This window comes from Canis lupus, chromosome 12, assembly GCF_011100685.1.
Source record: "Canis lupus familiaris isolate Mischka breed German Shepherd chromosome 12, alternate assembly UU_Cfam_GSD_1.0, whole genome shotgun sequence".
Classification (NCBI taxonomy): Eukaryota; Metazoa; Chordata; class Mammalia; order Carnivora; family Canidae; genus Canis; species Canis lupus.
This window is the reverse complement of record NC_049233.1, coordinates 52,372,930-52,390,872: the sequence shown is the minus strand read 5'-3', so window position 1 is coordinate 52,390,872 and position 17,943 is coordinate 52,372,930. Positions and strand designations below refer to the sequence as shown.

The window sequence follows — 17,943 nt, the reverse complement described above, 5'->3', positions numbered from 1 at the left end:
TATTTGCTGCCTTACATTTAGTATTGTATGGCTTTAAACACGTGTATATCATTCTATAAGTGTATAAACCCTGAATTATATATATCACATAAGGAAGTGGCTTTCAAAAAATGTTAATATATTTACTAGTAGTAATTCACAGAGACATGTTGTATATCTTTACTTTTGTAAATATATATATGAATACTCACATGTGGAACATTTTTATGAAACCCCATCATCATACCAATGAACACTCAATTTTTATTCTTTCATTAATTTTTAAAAATTCTGGTGGCAATACATTGTATTGATTTTTCAACAATGAAAAATAGTGGTATTCTGGGAAAGAATTTGTAAGCTCTAAATGCAGTGGAGGCACATAGTAAGCGTACAGTGGCAGTCAGTAATGCAAGTTTTATTCTAATAGAAAATCTGATTTATTCTGAAAGTATATAACTAATACACTGCTTTAAGGCAAAACTCTTGTCCCCTCGTTCCTTAATATTCTTGTTAACAGCATTCCTGTTAGTAAACAACCTACTTATTTAAATACACTCTTTACTGCTCCTGAAAAATAAACCAAATCTGTGGATTTCCAGAATATTGTTATACTGAACAATATTTTAAACATTGTGTGGATATTTAGGAGAGGAACTAATGAGCTTGCTTAGCCACAAATTTATATATATATATGTAAATTTATATAAATTAGTGTATATCATTACATAATTTAAGAATATTCATGAGATTTCATGATATATGGAATAGTATATAAATTAAACTTACCTAAATAAGAGATTACATTCATATACATACTGTAAAACCATCTAGTTACAGTAGCCAAATGCAAATATTCAAACATAAAAACAATTTACAATCTTTATTTAAAATCAATTAATAGAAAGAATATGTTGTAAAGAACTTAGGTAACTATGAAAATTATAATTAAAGATATTCATAACATAAGAATTTGTACTAAATTAACATTTCAAAAATTGTCAACTGGTATTATAACTGGTTTTGATTAAAATACAACACAATTCTTTATTTATAACAAAACGTGTTCCAAGACCAAAGATGTACACAACTGAAAATGATACTTTGATAACATGTAGGGGAGGTTTTGGTCAATAACAAATACACACACACACACACATCTCTTATTCTACCTAAGGGTTCATTTCAATTATTAAAAAAATCTGGTTGTGGACCAAAGTCATATCATTGGCCTTATAAATAACAAAGTCTTTAGCCTTCTATGGATTCATGGAAAATTAGAGATGGAGGCAGATTTCCTGATAGACCACATGTGATAGGGGTTTTTAAAACTAACATTCAAAATATTTGCTTTCTTACTACCCCAAATAGAGAGGTTGCTTCATCGTATTTTGTTCTGAATTCAACATATATTATAATATATGTCCCATTTTGGGTGTTATTTCATTTTTTAGAATGATATGTTCTTTCCGAATAACATTAATGTCTTTCTGTCTATCTGGTACATATAAAACAGTATAAATTACAGAATTTAGTTGTTTCTAAATTCTAGAAATTGAATAAAAACTCTTAATATAATATTTAAAAATGTAACTGTTGTCAGTATTTATTAGGGAGAACACCTTGAGATTTACATTCCTCCCATAGCCGGAAAGGAATTGTTATCAAACTCAGCTGTACATTAGTTTCATCTGAGAAGCATTTGAAAAATACTGATGGCTGACTCTGACTGTAGAGTATTCTGAAATGAATCCCAGGCATCAGTAAATCCAATATAGATTTTTAAAAAGTATAGGGTAATAATACATTATATATTGTTTTGAGTTCTTACCATATGCCAGGAATGATTTTAAGCATTTAATATATATTTATACATTAAATTTCTAGAACAATTCTATTTATGAAGTATGCGATCTGATTATGGGTATGTTAAAGCTGAGAAAGCTAAGGCACAGGGAGTTTGGTTCCTTGCTCAAGGCTGCATAATTTGCAAATAAACAGTGGAACCTATGATCGGATCCAGTAGACTAGTTCATGGGGGCCATGCCCTTCACTCCTACACTCTACTGCTTAGATTAAAAAAAAAAAAAAAAAAAAAACTACAAAATAATTAAATGTTACATCTTATAGTACTGTCAACAAAGGAAATATTATTTTAGGAAAAAAGTTATAATTCTGTATTAGCTGAGGCAGAGAAAGGATGTTTCCATAAGTTGTGACTTATTAGTGGAAGCCGTTACAGAAAAATCATGCGCTGTTGTTATTTAGTTGATAAAAAGTTCTCTCTTGCAGATTATAGACTTGATGGCAGCATTCCTGATAATAAGTTTAAATACGTAGTTATACAGTTAAACACTGAATTAGAAATGATTTTTTTTAAACAGGGAAATATGGGGGGCACTTGGGTGGCTCAGTGGTTGAGTGTCTGCCTTCTGCTCAGGTCATGATCCTGGGGTGCTGTGATCAAGTCCCACATCAGGCTCCATGCAGGAAGCCTGCTTCACTCTCTGCCTATGTATCTGCCTCCCTCTCTGTGTCTCTCATGAATAAATAAATCTTAAAAAAAAAGAAACAGGGAAATTTTTTTTGTGTGGTTTGCTCTTTACTGCATCCCAGGAATTTACTAGCACTTGGTTCACATCTCATCTAGACCATTACATTTACATGTGCATTCAAAATGTGCTTATTCACATTTTAACTCGATTTCTACATTAAAATCTCCTGAAAGTGAGAATTTTGGCCTCATCCTCTCGTAGTCCATACAATTCTTAGTTTATATTATATTCAATCATGAAAATTTTTATGTTGAATTTATAATAAAAAGAAACTCTCATCAGAAATCAATAACCGTGTTGTTAGAGTGATCTTACCTTCTAGGCATTTTAGTGTAATAGTGAAGGGTACTTAAGACTAATGCTAGAGTACTTTTAAAAGACATTGCTACTCAGAATGCTAATATATGATAAGTAGCTTGTCCCATAAAGAAGATCATCAAGGAGTCTGCAAAGAAAAAGAAATGCTTCTTTCATCAAGAAAGTTTTGCAAAGGAAAAAGATGTCAGCTGAGCAATAATAAAAAAAAAAATACTGTTGTAGATGTATATCTGACATAAATTCCTCACCTCCTCAAAGGCCATTGACTGACAGCTGCACGGAGAGTAGCCAATCTGCACTTAGAGTGGCGCTGTCTTAAACATTTAAGTGATAATAAATTTATTTACTACTCATTTCCTTTTATTAAGCAATGACTCTAAATGAATTTTAACAATGGCCACATTTTGCCTGTCCTGTCCATATAACCTCACCCACCTTTTTTTCACCAGCTGGCACTAGACTGCTCTGAAATATTTTATTCTCCTTAGAGGATTCATATTAAATACTGGTTTACCAGCAGTTTCATTGCAGCATAATTTACAAGAGAAACATATGGGGAAGACCCATGCTTATTGGAAAAGGGCTGGTCAAATATATTATAGTACGTGTGTATAATGAAATAAACAGCTGATGAAAGAGCTGTGCAGATCCGTGTGTGTAATGCAATTTTTAAAACATCAAGGTTTTCAACTGTGCTATGAGAATATTGCCATTCATGTAAAAACTTCATATACTTATACACACCTAGACTATTTCTGGAAAGAGAGCAAAGAAACTAAGAATGGTTGCTTTAGAGAAGAGTAACTTTGTAACTTTGTGACCAGATTGGGAGAGAGTCTTATACCTTTCAAATTTTGTAGCATATACATGAATTTGCCCTTTAAAAAAATCTCTATTCCATTTAACCTCTTCTGGTATATGCAGGTTCTGGGACTGTTGCCTACTGAGCAGATCCCTAAGGGTCTCTTCATCATTATGGCACATCATGGATTCTCAACAAATGTTGAATGAATGAATGAATGAATGCTCAGCTTTCCTCCTTCTAGTGTCTGCTCTCACCTGGAATTATTGTGCTATAGTTGAAACCAGATGGGACTGAGAACTTAAAAACACGGGGTTCAATTTAAAATCTGCCCCTGAGGGATCCCTGGGTGGCGCAGCGGTTTGGCGCCTGCCTTTGGCCCAGGGCGCGATCCTGGAGACCGGGGATCGAGTCCCACGTCGGGCTCTCGGTGTATGGAGCCTGCTTCTCCCTCTGCCTATGTCTCTGCCTCTCTCTCTCTGTGTGACTATCATAAATAAATAAAAGTTTTAAAAAATAAAATAAAATAAAATAATAAAATAAAATAAAATAAAATAAAATAAAATAAGCTGCTGAGGGGCAGCTAGGTGGCTTAGTGCTTGAGCATCTGCCCTCGGCTCAGGGCATGATCCTAAGGTCCTGGGATCAAACCCCTCATCAGGCCCCTGGGCTTCTCCCGAGGCTTCTCCCTCTGCCTATGTCTCTGCCTCTGTGTGTGTCTCTCTCATGAATAAATAAATAAAAATCTTTAAAAATAAATAAATAATAAAATCTGCCCCTGAGTGGAAGCTACTTAAGTTTCTGTAACCCTTCATTTCTTCACCAATAAAATAGAACAGTACCTACTTCACAGGGTTGTAGTACAGAAAAAAGATTATATACATATGTATTACTATATAAAGAAGATTATATATGTAAATATTGCAAACTATAATAGATTTATAGATTTGCCACAGTTCCCTGCACATAATAAATGCCAAACACGTACGTGTTACATAGAACTGAACTACAGGTGGCCCCCAATTTATAATGGTTAGGCTTAAAATGTTTTGACTTATGATTTTTTAACTTTACAAAAGGGGCAAAAGTGATGCATATTTTCTCAGAACTGTGCTTCGAATTTTGAATGTCGATGTTTTCCTGTGCTAGTGATAATGTGGTACGATCCTCTCTTGTGAGACTGGTCAGCGGCCCTGAGCTGTAGCTCCCATTCAGCCGCTCCATCGCAAGGGTGAACGGCTGATATGCTTACAAGCATCCCGTTTTTTGCTTTCAGTACAGTATTAAATCAATTACATGAGATACTCAGTACTTTATTCTAGAATAGGTTATGTGTTAGATGATTTTGCCCAAGTGTAGGCTAATCTAAGTGTTCTGAGCATGTTTAAGGTAGACTAGGCTAACTGCTGTGAGGTTTGGTAGGTTAGGTGTATTTTAATGCATTTCTAACTTAATATATTTTCAACTTAGATGCATTAATCTGGGCATGACCCTAACATAAGTTGAGGGAGATCTGTAGTAAAAAAGCATTACCTGTTCTTAAAATGATAGATTAAAATGTATGATTTAATATCAAGGATTCCTTAACCTTTCTGAATTGTTATATTAGATCATCATTTAGTTACTCCTTTGTTGGTATGACTGACGTGAAGAGTACAGCTAGTTCTGGGAAGATGCCTATTTTATACCTACTGTTTGTACAACATTTTACTTTATTTACATTTTGAGTTGCAATTACATTGTAGTTATATGAAAATGACAAATTAAGCCCTCATCAATTTACATTTTAGAAGTTAGCAGCAGTCCCATTATACATTTAGGACCAATTGCTGCTGTATGTAGCTTTTTTAAATTTATTTTTTTTATTTATTTTTTATTTATGATAGTCACACAGAGAGAGAGAGAGAGGCAGAGACATAGGCAGAGGGAGAAGCAGGCTCCATGCACCAGGAGCCCGACGTGGGATTCCATCCCGGGTCTCCAGGATTGTGCCCTGGGCCAAAGGCAGGCGCTAAGCTGCGTCACCCAGGGTTCCCTGTATGTAGCTTTTCTCCACACCCTCACCTCCTTGCCCTTAATGCATTTTGCATAGAGATTTTCTGGGGAGTGCTAACTCCTATGATAATTAATTAAACATGCAAACAATTGGTTGTTAATCATCTGATAGTAGCAGAGAAGACAATTTTATTATTAGCAAGATGTTTTCTCAGATCATTTTTACAGAGATGTTGTGACTGTATCTTTAAAGACAAGGCCATTCTTAGTTATTCAGATAGCAGAGTAGTGACTTCTGTTGTTCCTGTTATGTATTTTATCACTCTACCGGAAATGTATTGACATGACTTACATATATCCCTGACTTGGATTCCAATCCAGGATGCAATCTTTTCCTGCACTGTTAGTTCAACATCATAATCACTTTTTCACAGAACTTTCAGATCTTATTTTTAGCTCTCACTCAAGTTGTCTTTTTAGTAGTTGTTTTTAAATGTATTTCAAAGTCTCTTCTGTGATACATCTTATTTATTCTATTGTAAATCTTACATTTTGAATAAAACATTATCATCCTCATTGGTATGCTAAATGTGTAGCAATGCAAAGTATGTAATTTAATTTTGAAAAAAAGATCAATTCATTTCCCACTGTTTTTTTTTTTCAACTACTTATGGAACGAGACCTTGTCTGTTTTAGCCACAGATCATGCTTTTATCCAACCAAAAATAATTTGACAGACATCTATTGCAAATGGGTTGTTCATAATTGCTGCAAACTCAAATGCCCTTAGTCCCTGCACTTTTTCTTTCATATAGAATTTTATATTTATTACTCATAATATTATTAGTGACTATTTTTTCATGAGATTAGTGAAATCACGTTAAAACTTTTTTTAAAGATGTATTTATTTTTTGAGTGGGGGAGCACACACAACTGGGGAAGATAGGCAGAGGGAAAGAATCCTTAAGCAGACACCCTGCTAAGCACAGAACCCCACAATGGCACTCAGTCTCAGGACCCTGAGATCACAACCTGAGCCAAAACCAAGAGTTGGATGCTCAATCAACTAAGCCACCCAGACACCCCATTTGTTAGAATTTTTTATGTATTCTAACATACCCTAAAAATAGAATTGATATGTTACAATGATACTCCACTGGGTCATGTCTACTTATGGCCTAGTGTTTGTTATTGAAGTAAATTTATATATATTTTTATATATTTGTCCAGTAGCATAAAAATGCAACATCTGTGGGGAAAAGTGAGAATGCTAAAAGTTGGGTTATAAATGCTAAGCTTCTAGGAATACACATATTGGCTATTTCAAACAATTGTTACAAATGAATTCCATACTGGATAGCAAATAAAGCATTAAATAAAGACTTATTCGATTATTGTCAGATTTGTATTTGACTGTATTCTAAAAATTTCTTCATTTTCATTGTTTGTATTTACCTCATGGAAATCTAACAACTGTCAATATATTTAGCAACTTGAGATACATGGTAAGATGTCATTTCCTGTTCGTCGACCCAACAATACCTCACTGTATTGTTTAGAAATACAAATACTATTTTTTCACGCACCATTCTTTATTGAAATTCAGTGAGAATGCTTAACTACAATAAAAATAATGACTAGTATAAATAAATTACTTTTTAAATCCAAAATCAAATTCATGAGCTTCATTCAAGTTCCACCACACACACACACACACACACACACACACACACACACACATTCTTCCAAATATGTATTGGAGATTTTTTTTTTCCTGTAAGACATTGAATTTTGAGTCCTAAGGAAGATCAAAATTCCTTGACTCCATGCTATTTCAACATAAAGTCTGACAGATCACATTATGAAACTATCACTAACCTTTTTTCGTAGACTTCATTAAAATTCCAGTAAGTCTATTTTTATTTTTTTACAATGTTTATTAGTTTTCTCTTGCTCCCATAAAAAACTACCGCAGAAACCTTAAAGCAAAACTTGTTTGTTATCTTCTAGCTCTGTGGGTCAGAAGTGTGGGTGCAGCAGGGCTCAACTGGATTCTCAATTGCCAGCCTCACTAGCTGAAAACAGGTTGTTAGCTGCACTGGCCTGTTACATGGAGGCTCTGGGGAAGACCCACATCCAAGTTCATTCATGATGTTGTCAGAATTTGGGGCTTTTGTACTTGTAGTATTGTGGCCTCCATTTCCCTTTCTCTGTCAGCCAGGGCCAGTCTCTGATCCTAAAAACTACTACACTCTATATCTTCTCATGTTTCCCATGTGGCCCCCTCCAACAATGGCAGGTTGATTTATTCTCATATTTAAAATCTCTCTGGCTCTTCCTTCTATAGCATCTCTCTGACTCTGGCTAGAGAAATTTCTCTGCTCCCAAGGGCTGATGTGATTAGATTGGGCCAACAGGCAAAGATCCAGGACAATACCTTTATTGGAAGGTGTATAACCGGGGATCCCTGGGTGGCGCAGCGGTTTGGCGCCTGCCTTTGGCCCAGGGCGCGATCCTGGAGACCCGGGATCGAATCCCACGTCGGGCTCCCGGTGCATGGAGCCTGCTTCTCCCTCTGCCTATGTCTCTGCCTCTCTCTCTCTCTCTCTGTGACTATCATAAATAAATAAGAATTAAAAAAAAAAAAAACAAGGAAGGTGTATAACCTTAATTACATCTGCAGTGTCCCCTTTGCCATGTAATGTTACATATCCACATGATCCAGCACTAGAGTATGGACATCTTTAGAGGGCCATTTATCTATTATACAATGTTTTTAAATTATCTTTTTCCTCCACTTCATGCTGGGAAATTTTCCCATATATGTAGAAAATTTAATATTTTATCGGGAAAAAATAGAGTCCTTAGAAGTATTCTCCATCTTGTAATTTAAATATATCTGCTATACTTGATTTTAATTAGAAATTGATTAAGAACGGGATACCTCGGTGGCTCAGTCAGTTAAGCATCTGCCTTTACTCTTACTCAGATCATGATTACATAGTCCTAGCATTGAGCTCCACATCAGGCTTCCTGCTCTGCACGGAGTCTGCTTCTCCTTCTCCCTCTGCTCCTCACCTCCCACCACCACTCATGCACTCTCTCTTGCTCACTCTCTCTCTCTCTCTAACAAAATAAATAAATAAATAAATAAATAAATAAATAATAAATAATAAATAAATAAATAAGTAAGTAAGTAAAATTTTAAAGAATTAAAAAAGAACTTGATTAAGATTGAAACCTTGCACCAGTAGTAGAAGCTTAAAATCTGTAAAATGTTGATTGGCTCAGGTTTGTACGTAAACCCACCATTCTTACTGATTATTTTTAAATTCAAAGCCTTCTACTGACAATTGCAGCCCACAGGTTTTATTTTGGTCTGTTATTAGACCTTTGATTTCCTTACATCAACTTCATCAACTTTGTTCTTTTGTGTTGAGATTTTCCACTTTGAGAGGTAGAAACCATTTTCTGAATTTTCTAAGATCATCTTTCACTGTCAATTGTAGAGACTCCGTATATGTCCCTAATAAGTTGTGAGAATCTTTAGGGGTAGAAAAAGTTCCATCTGTTTCTTCGGTTGAAATTAATTTTTATATTCAAATATTGCTAGAAACTTAGGTGAGAAATGAATGTGTTACATTTTTGTTAGAAACCCTGTTAAAAATTTATATTGAAGAACTCCTCTCTATGAAGTATTTGTTTTTCCTACATTTTCCAATTTAGGAAATTTATTATTAATTACTATTTATTAGCATCACATCGATTTCAATGACAGTAGGTTTTGTTTCACTTTACTAAGTACAAAAATTATAATTTAAATGTCATAACACCTAACTTGATCTTAAGTATGTATATATTTTAGTTGTAGACATTTCTTTTCAAAATGAACTTCAGATTGTAGTTAATTGGATATTTTGGTGTAACAGTCAGTGTATTGTTTAAATTGTTACAATGTGATTAATTTAGATCAACTATATTAAGCATAGAAATCACTGTGTCTTAAGATTAAAGTCTTTGTAGCACTTCAATTTTACCTTTACATATAACTTTGTCTGAAAGTAATGACTGTTAGAATCCAACTAGCTTAGAGATATTTTGTTTATAAGGTATATATCTTTATGCCTAAGATATTGAAACTCAAGGGAAAATATTATCAATTCTCTTGTACCAAAATGTTGTATTTGAAGGACATACAGCAGACAGAGATATTTCCTATCTTGCATTTTGCCTATCCTCAAGAGCCATGTGCTAGTACTTCTAGCTCTGACCCTCTTAAATGTGTGACTCGATATAATATCAGCAAGGGACACATTTTTAAAAAGGAGATATCTAGAAAATCACGAGTATAGTCATTTATAGCTGTGGCTCCTTGTACAAAAGAGGGAAAAGTCACTGTTAATGCTGTGATACGGGTTTCAAAATACCGTATATTACAAATGCATTTTTTGACATCTTTTCCCCCAAACCCCAAATTACCACAATTTTATTGGTAAAAGTGCTTTTCCAGGAGAAAATAATGAATATAATTTTACAGTGTAACTTGCTGAAATCAAATCTCATTATATACTTAGATTTTGCTAGGATGTGTCATAAACAAACTGAGGTACATCTATGCCGCAAGTCTCCTCCATACCTTGGAGAATGCAGTCTCTCTTCACCTTACTATTTAGGATAGAAACTAAACAAAGTGTCATATAGTTTGCTTTACACTGAAAATCACATTAAGCCGGGTGTGTTGTGTGAAAGAGACCTAGATGGCACCTCCCAGCTGTTCCCAGCGAATGTTTCCAAATAGCCCACATCATATCATAAACCCCAATCAGAGACCAACAGCCTTACTGAGTAATTCAGCCTATTGGCTATTACTGCAGTAGTCTTACTTGTGCTGCATTCTAGGTTTTTTTTATTATTATTATTACAATTTAAATACAGATTTTTCCGAATGATTTTAAGTGAATTAGAGTACTGGAGATTATTTGCTAAGTAGAATCTCACTTCAAAATTCAGTGGGGTTTGTATTTCCCCAGGCTCAGGCTTGAGGATGCAGCCTCTTGAACATCCTAGGCAGCTGAAGTATGCTAAGCATGTTCTGGATGGAGAGACAAATCACTTTAGAAACAAATTCTTCTTCTGCACTACATTCAAGTTTTAAAAGTTATAGCAAAATAAGATTTCTTATTAGAAATTTGTTTCATTGGAAACATATCAGAAACGCATCTAGTCTGTAAACACAGTCTGCTGAGTACTTCAGCTGCATCCCCCTAAAGGGAAAGTTGCTCCACTTAATATGCCCTAGTTACGCTTCTGTTAGTAATCTGAGAGGAAATGGGAATCATGCATCTTCCACGTCCTTCCCTGAAAATCGCCAAGCCAGAGAGAAGTGAAAAATGCTTTTTCTTAGACATTGATACAAGACAATATTAAGAAGTAGAAGAAACAAAATAAAGTCAAAAGGATAAACATCAGAAGCTTGCTTAAACAGCTTTGGCCCTATATAATTGCTTTTCTGTCAGCAGGATTATTAACAATTTTGGACATCTGAAAATTAAATTAACAGCCTGAAAATATTTTACAGAATGAGATAGAGCATGATACATGAAACATAATGACCCCACTGAAATTCAGCCAACCCAGTACAGCTACTCATTTAGACAGAGAAGACAACTAGTTAATCATCACCGAGCAAATTAGACAGAGCAAATTAGTTTGCTACATTCCACAGTCTTAGCTACCAAAAAGAGTATATGCCACTAATTAGAATGAAAGGACTCTAAGCATTATTATCTATATAGAAAGAGAGAGCAAAATTGTAGCTTGAATTGCTTCTATCAAAGCTTGAAGCCTAGGTTACATAGAATTATATGTGAGTCTATATGTGTGTGTGTGTGTGTGTGTGTGTGTGCATTCATACACATATTTAAGTAGCAGCAGCTTTAGCGTTCTCTTGCATCTTGACCTAATGAAGTGTAAAAAATTTTTCCCAAGGTTAATTGGAATTCTTTGGGAATACACACACACATGCATGCATGCACATGCACACACACCCCTACACACAGTTAAAACATAAAAACGTTTTTAAGTGTGATCCCTTTAATTGAAGACCAAAGTAGCCATTTCATATAATTTTTTCTTACACAGTACTAAACTATTTTTTTCTTTTAAAAAGTGTATTGCCATTGCATGTGAAGTAAATATTTGGACTTAGTTTATCACTGGAGATTAATCTGAAATCATATTTTGTAGCCTTAATTAGCATTCATTTGCTTAATTGTCATTCTCAGCCCCATCATTTCCATTTTTCACTAACTTGAACAATGCTATCTTCTGCTGTTTGCACTTTAATTTAAATTTCTATTAAGGTTTATGAACAGTAATAAGGTCCTGTTTGAATATTCATTAGCTTCTGAATTGTGAGCTATGAAAAGGTGCTTTCTTTTACCTTAATGAAACTGGCACAGCATGGGACTGATCAGTTGTGACATTTGATTTGAGGCATCCAGTGAATTTTCTCATTGTTTATTGACATGTCTTGTCCAAACAGCTCCCTCGCAAGTGAGCGGAGTGATGAAGGAGAGGGTGCTGCAGCGGAGTGTCGAGCTTTCCTGGCAGGAACCAGAGCATCCCAATGGAGTCATCACCGAATATGAAATCAAGTATTACGAGAAAGTAAGTGCTAAGAACAGCTGAAATGTGCAGCCGATGTGTCTCATGTCATCCTACTGCACTGTAGACTGAACTTGGTCATTATGCCAACTATTTGGAGCTATTTTGCAATTCATAGTTAATTTTAGCCAGTTTTAATAACCATCCTATTGCATCTCAGGTTCATCGTTATTATGATTGCTATATATTAAGTTTCTGGGTTACACAAAGGAAAATATTCCACTAGTGGTATATTTGTTTGATTTTTGATATAGTTATTAGATACAAGATGTTTTAGTATCATGGGGCCACACAGCCCAATGCATTTTTGAAAAATGGTTCTTTTAGGATCTCTACTTGGGCATTTAATGACTTCTTTTATTTATGTGGTTTTATTGATAATGATGATGGCCTCAAATAATTTAGTAATTTGAAAAAATAAAAATGTTTTCTGTACTAAATAATGTAGTTCCTCTAAACTTTGGAATCCCCTGATGATATTCTGCTCCTTTAAATTCCTCCTGAAATTTATTCCACATATGTTATACTAAATCATATCTACCACTTCTTCACACTCCTTTCTCCATGAAAAATGGGATGGCTAAAACCCAAGTGCTGCCCTTTAATCTCTTCATGCTGACTAGAATTTAGTATATAGTGACATAATTGAGTGTATGCGCGCGTTTATTTCTGACCCATCTGGAGGGGGATGGGCACCCTGTTCACAAATTATTTTTTTTAAGATTTTTATTTATTTATTCATGAGAGACACACAGAGAGAGAGAGACAGAGACACAGGCAGAGGGAGAAGCAGACTCCATGCAGGGAGCCTGATATGGGACTCGATCCCGGGTCTCCAGGATCACGCCTGGGCTGAAGGCGGCACTAAACCGCTGGACCACCGGGCTTCCCCTTGTTCACAAATTATTACAAAGGCTCCACTTCACATAAAGACCTGGTTCAAGGTGTGAAACATGGAAATGATTATTATTACCAATATTAATATTAGTAATTAACATTAAGGTTATCATTAATACAACTGTTACTTCTTGACTTAAATAAGTTAGCTAAGATACTGTAACATACATGGCCATTTTAACCAGTTAGACAGAATTTCAAAATAGGAGCCCAAAGCTTTGGAAAATCTTGGGTGCTGAAATGACTTGCTTGAATAATTTAAATGCATGTAGTGCATTGGCAATAGATACATTTTTTCCCGTTGAAGAAAAAAAAAAGTTCAAGATTAGTTTCAGTGTTCAGATTGTTTATATTTTTGCTTATTTTTTGCATTATGAATTCATGATCTCCATGGCCAAAGTTACATTTTAAACACTTTATTTTTGTACCAGGAAGTACATTTCTTGCCCCATCAAATGTGTTTCTGAGGGAATCCTTGTTTTACTGTTGGTTTTGTTATGTCCCTTTTCCAGTGAGTTCTAAGAGTTTATAGTCAGTGTCTTCTGAAAGTTCATCAGATTTCAAAAGCAATGCAATACATTCAAAAAATATGCTCAGTGGTAAATGAGAGTGAAGTTTCTCACAGGGCAAGGAAATATTTTGCACATCCTTACTCTGGAATAGATTTATTCAAATAGTTTCTTTTCTATTTTGCATGATAAAAACAGAATGTATCTACATTTGCTGAACTTACAAATTAGGCAATTATTAGAACAGAATAATATTTGCATTGTAACATACATAAGCATGGGATCTCTAGATATCGTCATGTCATTTAGTATCAGTTAGGCCAAGTTCTTTATTTTGAGATAAATGTGTATTTATGATACCAACATTTTTTATAAATGATTATAATTAAGACAATCACAAACTAGCTTCACTAAATACAGTTTAAGTATACATTTATTTACACTTTTGCAAATATCAATGTGAAAGCAAATCAAACAACCAGACTGACATTTTCAGATTTCAATGAATAGTTTTATTGTCAGACATAGTAGAACATAGCTATTTATTATAAAACAAATAAGACACTATCTAAAATTGTATATTTTGATGGGTAGTTTTTAGCTTTTTAAATAAAAAGTCCATTAGAGTCATATCAATCAAGATTGATTGTTTTGATGGAATGTCTTTTTATATTCTTTTTTTTTTAAGATTTTATTTATTTATTCATGAGAGACACAGATAGAGAGAGAGGCAGAGACACAGACAGAGGAGAAGCAGGCTCCATGCAGGAATTCAGGAAGCCCGATGCAGCACTCGATCCCAAGACTCCAGGATCACGCCTTGGGCCAAAGGCAGGCGCTAAACCACCGAGCCACCCAGGGATTCCCTGTTTCTTATATTCCTGAATTTTTATACTTCTTTAATTTTTAGTCTTATCATATATAATATGACAAACACATTTTTAAGCTCTAGGCCTCTGAAAAGTGAGGACATTGAACTAAGTGATCTTTAAAATATTGCCAAACCATAAATTATACACTACTTTAACTTTTATGTTGATCATTTTAATTTAAAATACTCCATTAAATACTGTTATTTTATTTTGTGAGAAATGCAGTTTTTAATGAGAGCAATTGATAGGTGAATATGGTGTGGTATTAGCTAAATTTCTTTATTTAATACCTTTATTTTGTGCATATGAACTTTTGCTTGCTGAATAACATTCAGGAAAAATATTAAAGGAACTACATTATTAAGGAAAAACCTCTACTAAACCATGGATTTTACAAGTGTACCCAGGTTTTGTTCAATAGGACATTTGATTATATTTATGGCTAAATAGTTCTCACCACTGTGCCTTCTACCAACAAAGCAAAAGCTCAAAACATATAAATGATTTACAAAATTATTTCTCTTTGAAATGTATAGAACAAAGGCATGTGTTCACATTTACATTTTATATTATCTTAGAAACAACTCAATGTTACAATATTCCACAGGGTACAATGTAGCCTTTATAAAAACAATGCAGCAAATTGAAATAAATTGCAAGAATTGGCTGTCAGATTGCCTGGTTGCAATTACAATTAAATATTCCCTGAATATATTGTTTCCAGGATCAAAGGGAACGGACCTATTCGACAGTAAAAACCAAGTCCACTTCAGCTTCCATTAATAACCTGAAGCCAGGAACAGTGTATGTTTTCCAGATTCGGGCTTTTACTGCTGCTGGTTATGGAAATTACAGCCCCAGACTTGACGTTGCTACACTAGAGGAAGCTACAGGTAAAATGTTTGAAGGTAATTACCACCTTTGGTTTGGATTCTTATTCTATAACTGTCAATTTTTTTTTCCCAATATGAGGGTACTGATTTGGTTTAAGATTATTTTTATATATAAAGGTAAATATATAAATATGTAAAGGTTATACAGAATAACACTTTAAAATTTGCTGTTTTGTTTCTCAGTGTTAGAATCTAATAATTCAAATGAGTCTCTTTAATACACACTGGGTTTATTTGGAAAAGATGAAGTCAGAAATAGAAACAGGACATGTTCAATTGTGTACTGACACAAGATGTTTCTATAGAACCCAGAACAATATTACCCTGATTACATCAGCCAAAGGTATTCCTTCAAAGAAACCCCCAAATGAAGCCAGGATATACACAGGGTGAGCCAGAGAAAGATGATCTATAAAAATATTTGTTAACTGAAGCCACTTGGATTTTAACAATGATTTCAATAATGGCAGTTCAGAGAGAAGATCTTAGAGGTTGTATGTATTTTTATTTTTATCATCACTTTTCATCTTTTATAAAATATTTCAAGCATCCTAGAGAATATATTCAAAGTATATATGAAATATTAGGAATAATAATTAAATGAATATCTCTGTGTCAACCACTCAGCCTAAAAATAGAACATCGTGTATCTTGAATCCCCTTTATCATTTTGTTTGTTTTATAATTCAGCAGAACATAACAAAAATGTATGTGTCTATAGGGTAGCACAGATAAGCAGATATATGTTGGAATGCATGTCCCTGTTTATTGTCAGAGAGCAGGATCAGAAAAGCTTGAGTACTATGCTGGTTGTTCTTCCATTCGCTGAGGAATCAGGGTGTGTTTCAGCATTTTGTTCTTGATTTCTCCTGATATTACTGCTCAGACCTAGGGTTCACCCAGCTGTTACCTTGTTGTCTTGCCAGTGTGGTCTACCCACAAAAGTCTAAAGAAACATGAGCTAAAAAATATTATGTGATTTTTTTCTTTCCTCAATTTTTAGTAAAAAGTTTTTAAGTAAATTAAATCAGTATAACTTTGATCAATTATTTTGACTTCAGAAAAATATTTTTATGGTTCTCTTAAAAGGCAAATTGACAAATTTTCTTTGATTAACAAATCCTCTGTAAGTCCACTAACTGCATTTTTCTTTCAAAATATGTTGCTGTGTTTTTAAATCGAGCTTTAACTCTCAGAACCTCAAATAATAAAACAGACATTGAAATAAGTTTGAAATAGAAATTATTTATATAGAATTATAGACACAAAGGCATCAGTTGAAAAAATGTCACATAATTTTGTTTGATAAACTTAACACCATTATTCTTTATTATCTTTTCAAAGTGGAGTATCTAAGATTAAAAATGAGAGCATCTAAGTTCAATGGCAACAAAAACATTAAAGCATTTTATGTTAAGGTTTCAACATTTGAACATTTGAGTGGTCTTGTATCAAATGTGTTCTAGTGGTTTTCATTTTTTTTTTTTTTGTGGTTTTCATTTTAGACTGATCTCATAATACCACTTTGTGATTTCTCATATAACAAAACCTTAAATGATTTTTTTATATTCTAATGAATAGTTTAAACTTAAGTTAGACACATTAATTAGTTGTCTCACATTTATCTAATCATTCTTTGTCAGTTAAACCTCTAGGTTTGAAAACTTTCAAAATGAATTTGTTCATTGTGCTCAGTTCATAAGTTGAGGATATTGAGCTAAACTATTTTTTATTGATGCCTGAGATTCATAGATATTATTTTCATTATTTAAAAAATTAAATAACTAAGATTCAAAGAAAGTAAGATGCAGTAGTAGAACCTGAATGATCATATGAAATTAATGTTAAAACTAAATTTTTGCATAGGAAAGAATTTGCAATTTTTATCATCAGAATATTCTCTTCCACTAGAATATAAAGTTGATGGAAGTATAATCCATATATTTTCCCTTGCTATTGTCTTACCAGTTCCTACTATCAGTGCTTGACAGGTAGAAGGCACTCAGTAAAGACGCAAGGAATGAATACCTCACAATCATCAACATAGAGCAGATTACCACTATCAATCAGTGCAGTAGGCATATTTCTGGTTTCACATCTTAGTTCCACTATATCCAGTTGTAAGACTGCATAAGTTCATGTACCCTAATTGCTAGGATGGCAATACCTAATTCAATGGTATTCTGAATATGACCTAAGTTAATGCACACAGAGTACATGCAGAAAGTTAGCTTTTATTTATTATTTAGCACAGCCATTCCTAAGCTTTTGTTCTACTAAAATATACTGAGGATCTCCAAAGAGATTTTGATTTTTTCGGTTTTGATTTTTTCGGTTATATCTATCAATATTCACCATTAGAAATTAAAACTGAGAAAAGTTTCAAACACACAAACACATATTTCATTTGCCATCAGAATAATGATGTTTTCACATGTCATGTAACTTCCAGAATAC

General features: G+C 33.8%; 1 protein-coding gene across 5 annotated transcripts in view; it reads left to right on the top strand.

The window, feature by feature from the left end:
- EPHA7 (EPH receptor A7) overlaps positions 1-17,943 on the top strand; it is a 169,959-nt gene that overhangs the window by 126,521 nt on the left and 25,495 nt on the right. For 3 of the 5 annotated variants that reach the window (XM_038554743.1, XM_038554742.1, XM_038554746.1), the window contains exons 6-7: positions 12,194-12,318; positions 15,318-15,501. In XM_038554743.1, the coding sequence (XP_038410671.1) occupies positions 12,194-12,318; positions 15,318-15,501 (309 nt within the window). The remainder of the gene's footprint in view (positions 1-12,193; positions 12,319-15,317; positions 15,502-17,943) is intronic. The other 2 variants (XM_038554745.1, XM_038554744.1) reach the window with 1 other exon arrangement.